Source organism: Bison bison, unplaced genomic scaffold (assembly GCF_000754665.1).
Source record: "Bison bison bison isolate TAMUID 2011002044 unplaced genomic scaffold, Bison_UMD1.0 scf7180017864519, whole genome shotgun sequence".
In the NCBI taxonomy this organism is placed as follows: domain Eukaryota; kingdom Metazoa; phylum Chordata; class Mammalia; order Artiodactyla; family Bovidae; genus Bison; species Bison bison.
Genome location: NW_011495072.1, coordinates 13,648,115 through 13,655,111, shown reverse-complemented (window position 1 = coordinate 13,655,111; position 6,997 = coordinate 13,648,115). Strand labels below are relative to the sequence as shown.

At 39.4% G+C, this 6,997-nt stretch overlaps 1 protein-coding gene across 1 annotated transcript in view; it reads left to right on the top strand.

Moving 5' to 3' along the window:
• Positions 1-6,365: 6,365 nt before the first annotated feature.
• PRMT6 (protein arginine methyltransferase 6) overlaps positions 6,366-6,997 on the top strand; it is a 2,887-nt gene continuing 2,255 nt past the window's right edge. Inside the window, exon 1 of the mRNA XM_010830952.1 lies at positions 6,366-6,997. Coding sequence (XP_010829254.1) covers positions 6,870-6,997 — 128 coding nt within the window. The 5' untranslated portion in view covers positions 6,366-6,869.

The following is a 6,997-nucleotide window of genomic DNA, read 5'->3' as shown; positions in this document are numbered from 1 at the left end:
CGTTATGACCAACCTAGATAGCATATTCAAAAGCAGAGACATTACTTTGCCAACAAAGGTCCATCTAGTCAAGGCTATGGTTTTTCCAGTAGTCATGTATGGATGCAAGAGTTGGACTGTGAAGAAGGCTGAGCACCGAAGAATTGATGCTTTTGAACTGTGGTGTTGGAGAAGACTCTTGAGAGTCCCTTGGACTGCAAGGAGATCCAACCAGTCCATTCTGAAGGAGATCAGCCCTGGCTGTTCTTTGGAAGGAATGATGCAGAAGCTGAAACTCCAGTACTTTGGCCACCTCATGAGAAGAGTTGACTCATTGGAAAAGACTCTAATGCTGGGAGGGATTGGGGGCAAGAGGAGAAGGGGACGACAGAGGATGAGATGGCTGGATGGCATCACTGACTCAATGGACGTGAGTTTGAGTGAACTCCGGGAGTTGGTGATGGACAGGGAGGCCTGGTGTGCTGCGATTCATGGGGTTGCAAAGAGTCGGACATGACTGAGTAACTGAACTGAACTGAACCAGAGAGGTTTTATGATACTTCAGTTGTCTCTGGGGAATAGAAAGCACAAAATAAATATTAATTGCCATCAAAATAATTAATATTATGTCTATGTGTATGGTGTTCCACTAGACTGTAGGAAGATAAAGGAAATTGGTTCCTGCCTAAAAGAAATTTACGATCCTATAGAAAAGATAAATAAGTGATTGACATAACTATTATGTGCCTTGATTTATTAATGTCCACCTCATAGATTTTGAGAATCAGAGATTATTCCCTAAAGTATAAACTCCATAAAAGCAGGGATTTTTTCTGTATTGTTTACCCTTATACTTTTTGATATAGAGTGTCAAGTGTTCAGCACCTATTTGCTGAATGAATTAATTAATGATGCATATAAAACATTTAAACAATGCCTCATACATGGCAAACACACAAACTTTAGCTATTATTAAGGCACTTAATATATAATATGATAATAAATAAATTATATAAAGTATAAAATATTGAGTCAAAATAACCATACAAAAAATATGAAATTACTGTTAGGAATGATTATTTCTATCTCAAAGGACCCGTGCAACAACAGAAACCTAGTTAAACAAATTGTGTATTCATACAATGAAATACTACAAAATAAAGCAAGGAAAGTGAAAAATACTGCTACACATAGTCACATGGGTGAATCTCAAAGCCATAATGGTGAGCAAAAGAAATCAGACACTAAGGAACACATACTGCATGATTTAGGTGTATATGAGGTTAAAAAAGCCAGGTCACTGAGTATTTTATGGTATTATCAGGATACTTGCCTTTGGGAAGAAGAAAAAGTACAGGATTAGAGGCATACAGGTACAGTTATGACACTGGTAATGTTTTATATCTTGATCTTGAACAGTAATGATTGTTCATTCTGTATGTATATTTATGTTATTAATAGACAGCTTTGTTTTTGCTGTAGTAACAAGAACACCAATATCCCAGTGGCTTGTAACAACGAAAGTTTTATGTTTCTTGCTTCCATTATATGAGAGCTACAGTCTACTGGGTTCATTTAGGCTCAGCTCAGCTTGGCTTCATTCCAGGAATCTTCTCTTCCTGGACCCAAACTAAAAATGTAGCCACGATACATGATTTTTTTTTTTTTTTTTTTCACATGGCAGGGGTTCAGAAACTCAAGGGTGACTAAGGCAACTTTGTTGTATTAAAATCTTTGGCTTAGATATGGTGAACAGCTTGTTCAAAACTTTGTTTCTGATCTATTTGATCAGTCATCTCCCCATGCCTTGAGTAGTTACTCATGTGTATTCAGTCGCAGCCAATTCTTCATGACCCCATGGATTATAGCCTGCCAGGCTCCTCTGTTCATGGAATTTTCCAGGCAAGAATACTGGAGTGTGCTGCCATTTCCTACTCCAGGGGATCTTCCTGGCCCAGGAATCAAACCCACGGCTCTTGCATCTCCTACACTAGCAGGAGGATTCTTTACCACTGCCATGAGCCATACCCATAGTTCTCTGAGCCATAGACTAATTTTGAGATAGTTTCAATATTTAGCAACTTTCAGTGGGAATACACACTTGGTCTCTATGCTGAGCTGTTTTTTCCAGCAGAAAGCATTATTTAACAGATGTAATTGAAATCCCAAATCAGTTTATTTTGAATTTATCAAAAGGGACATCATCCTGGCAAGGTGGGAGGCAGGGAAGTTATTTGGAATAGGACCCTCCTTGAGATAAGAAAGCTTTTTCTACTGGCCTTGGAGAAGCTGTGTGTTGTGAGAGAACCTGGGAAACGACCCTGTGGCAAGGAGCTGCCAGCAGCCTCGAAGGGCCAAAATACCCTCCATCTGGAAGTCGGGAAAAGAGGGAAACCTCAGTCCTACAATTGCAAGGAACAGCAACTACATGCTTGAGGAGAGAATCCCAAAATCCAGAAACAAATGTAGCCAGATGGACACCATGATTGCAGCCTTGCAGAGGTCCCAGTGAGGCATGCCTGAACTTCTGACCCACAGACACCATGAGATTAAAAAATGTTTGTAGTTTTAAGTTGCTAATTTGTAGTAATTTGTTTTACCACAGCAGAAAGAATAATAGACCTTTCATCCCATAATCTCTGCATGGCCTGCAACGGTCTGCAGGTTGTCCAGTGCAGGAGTTCTCAAATTTCTGCATCATACACATTCATGCACTTATCCATTCATTCATTTGTTCCACAAACATTCTGGACATCTACTCTACACTAAGTATTTAGAAACAAGGGACACATTAATAAACAAAAAGACAAAAACCCTTTACCCTTAAAAGCTTATGTTTTGTGTTAATGTTATCTGTTATTCTTACATTTTTTTTACATAGGTAAATTATTATACCATTTTTAACTCTCAACTTTCTTTCTTGTGTTAGTTGTTTATCTTTGGCTCTGATGTGATTTCCTCCCAGAAATGCTTATTTTTAAATTCTTTTCCTCTTTAATTTGAAGATCTGTTGTTTAAAAATATATTTTTTAAAATCCTAGTATAAGAATTGAAGGTAGTTTCTTTAGGATTTCAAGGATTAATTAATTATAATTCTCAAGTGTATGTTGGGGAAGGGTAAAGGAACAATGACATGAAAATGTTATAAATATCTCTTTGATATGAATATTCATTAAATGATGTAGTTCTTGCCATGTTTCAGTTACTTGGAAGCTGCCAGCATAAAAAGAGGCACTTCTGTCCAAAAAAAAAAAAATCCTTTATAGAAAATGAACACAAAAGGTGGTGATTTCTGTATTTAAACAAATTGGAACATCAAAAATAGAAAGCCCAGGTATATGTAACTCTCATAATATATATAGTATCTTTTAGATCCACAGTGTATTGGCCCATGATTAAACATAATACTAAAACAGATGAATAGCAAATTCATAGTTCCCTGATTATAATATTATGAGTAGTTCTAATTCTTTTGAAAATTGTGTGTATTGAATTGTTTAGGTAGTGACAACAGGGATATTATGAACTTAATCCACAATTAACAATTCAATTTAAATTTATTGAGCCTTCTTAGTGTATTAAATATGGCATTTTAAAAATTTTAAGTGTAAATATTGGTTATGACAATTTAACAATTTCTGCTATAAATCAGGCAACTTTATTGAAAATCGTTTCCACAACAAGTCTTCATTGAAGACTATTAAATACTCTATGTCAGGCTCTGTTCTAGTGCTAGGAACTATTGATACAATAATGGGGGGAAACACTCCAAGTCTCCTGGAGTTTATATTTACAGAAAATAGACAAATTACATACATTCAGCTGGAAATTCAGCAAATAATAAAAGATATGAAGGAAATAAACCATACCTGGGGTTAGAAAATAGTGAGTTGTTTTTTTTTAAATAGGGTTTCCTTTTTTCAAGACTTTTTGATGTGATCCATTTTTAAAGTCTTTATTGACTATTGAATTTGTAACAATATTGTTTCTGTTGTATGTTTTAGTATTTTGACCCCAAGGCATGTGGGGTCTCGGCTCCCCAGCCAGGGATCAAACACCCACAACTCCTGCCTTGGAAGGTGAAACCTTAACCACTAGTCCACCAGGGAAGTCCCAGAAAATAGTATTTAAAAGAGCCAGGGAAGGACTTTCTTTGGCAATAATATTTAAGCTGAAACCTGACAGATGAAAAGGAAGTGCTAAGAAGAAAAACAATGTCCCAGCCTCTGCAAGAGCTTAAGTGAAGACTTAAGACAGGAAAAAGGTGGAAGACCAGTCTATCTCATGCCCAAGGAGGAGTTGGGATGAGTAGTTGAGATAAGATGGGAAGTTACTTGAAGTTACTGGATTGCTTCAGTAACTGGAAGAAGTTACTAGAGAATGACATAGTCCAATTTAGACTTCGAACAACTAATTCTTATAGCTCTGTGGAGAATGGATTAGACAGGGGTAAGACTGGAAATTGAGAGATTTCTTAGGAGACTGATTTCCACATAAGCAAAGATGGAAAATTAGACTAGGGTGTAGGCAGTGGAGAAAAGATGGATTCATATACTTTGGAGGTAAAACCAACAAAACTTATATTCAGATGTTTCCTTAAAAAGATTGCAAGTAAGTAAATTGAAAATAAGGTAGTGAGTGAATACATTTAAAACAGGAGGGAGAAGATTTTGATGACAAAAGGAATGAGAGAAGTATACACTAAGTAATAGCCTAGAAGTAATATATTAAAGTGGTCACATTTATAACTTTAATCACATGTTCTGTTCTGGGCCTCTATTTTCTTAAAAAGATATCAAGCTGGGCAGAGAGGAAATGCTCTGAAGATTTTTAGCCTTAAATGCTTCAGCCTAGGCCACTGAAAAAAGATAATTTACCCAATGAAACTAATGAAGCAAAATTTAACTAACATCATTTTAGTGAGAAATAGTTCTCATTCTGGCTGCACAAATTCCCTGCGTAGTTTTTAAAACTATATGTGCAGGCTCCACTGGAATGCTTCTGATTTAATTAGTTTGAGGTGAGACACAGGTATTTTTTAAAAGCTCCACAGAGGATTCTGATGAGCAGCCAGAGTTGAGCCCTGAGTTAGAAGTACAGCTAAAGGGAGTGCCCTGGTGGTCCAGTGGTTAAGAATCTTCCTGCTAATGCAGGGGACCTGGAGTCAATTCCTTGTCCTGGAAGATGCAGCGAGGCAAGCAACTAAGCCAGTGCATCTCAACTACTGAAGTCCTCATGCTCTAGAGCCCTTGCTCTGAGACAAGAGAAGCCATCACAAAGAGAAGCCTTGGCACCACAACTTAGAGAGTAGCCCAACAAAGATCCAGCCCAGCCAAAAATAAATGAAAAAATTGTAATAAAGAAGTACAGCTGAGGATGTCAGGTCAATAAATCTATTTCATTCAATGACAGATTAATAGAGAATGGGCTGAAGGAACCCTCCCCCAGATAAGGAATACAGGCCCATTGTTAAAAAGAAACAGTTTGAGACTACAAGAAAATAAAAGTCAGTTTTCTTCGTGTTATTTTTTTTTTAAGCCAGGAGAAAATTTTTTCCTCACCTTACTTGTGAAGAACACAGACACCCATATAGACATCACATGTATTTTTAAATGCATTTATTTCTACTATGAACATCTCAGAGGGAAGAGGTTAACAGCTGATAGCTGACTGAAAGGAACATAGAAGAGGAAGAAGGGAGTACCAATCTAGCCCAGACATGGAAACAGGCAGAAAAAAGTGAGTTGAAGCAGAGAAATGATCACAGGTGATGAAGGATTCAGTTACGTATGGAGGGAAAAAAACCAGCTACCAGAATACACCTAGCAACAGTTGCTTTTCAACTACTCCTTGGACTGGAAGTTTCCAAGATTTAACCCTTGAATGAGTCACAGAATTACCCGAGCAGAACTAAAAGCCAAATAACTATTCTCCTAAAATAGAGACCAGAAACTTAATTTTCAACTGCCTTGAAGATTTTTTGTTGCTGGAAGGTGCATGGGTAATTGAAGGCAAGAGGACTTACATGACTTGTCCTAATCATTCCGTTCATTTGTGGTCTCACTGGAATCCAAACCAGGGTTTTACACTGTTGGGTTTTTACTTAGTTTCATTTACACTTTTGCATTCTGCTGCTGCTAAGTCGCTTCAGTCGTGTCCGACTTTGTGCGACACCATAGACGGCAGCCTACCAGGCTCCCCAGTCCCTGGGATTCTCCAGGCAAGAATACTGGAGCGGGTTGCCATTTCCTTCTCCAATGCATGAAAGTGGAAAGTGAAAGTGAAGTCGCTCAGTCGTGTCCGACTCTTAGCGACCCCATGGACTGCAGCCTACCAGGCTCCTCCGTCCATGGGATTTTCCAGGCAAAAGTACTGGAGTGGGCTGCCATTACCTTTTCCCTTTTGCATTCTACCTCCCCTGAAAACGGAGAAAAAAAACACGTAGTGCAATTTCCAAATCTCCACGTTTGGAAAGCTTTAAGAGTTGCAACTGTCCAGATGAGGCAGTAGGTGCACGGTGCCGCCCAGAAAATTCTGTGTAATAAAAAAATCTGGGAGTTGGACAAGACAAAACAATGGATTTTCAGTTTTAAGTGGGCGTGTCCGTGTCACGAAGGGCGTGAAAGCAAGAGACTGGAGAATCTGAGAGAAGGAGAAGGAACGTACAGAACCATGGAATGTGGGTGCAGGGGATGGAAAGGGGATTCCAAGACACCAAAGGAGCAGGAAAAAGAGCAGAGTACAGATCATTGGTATCTGGCTGACATTCGCCCGGCGACCTGCCAAAACCGGGAGGCACGAGCGCGCACTACAACTACCATAAGGCCCCGCTTCCTGGAGCCCGAGACGCGGCGCGCAACGCACGCCGGGAGTCGGCCCAAGCCGCCAAGATGTCGCAGCCCAAGAGAAGAAAGCTTGAGTCGGGGGGCGGCGGCGAAGGAGGGGAGGGAACTGAAGAGGAAGATGGCGGAGAGTTGGAGGTGGCTGTGCCGCGACCCCGGAGGACTAGGCGGGAGCG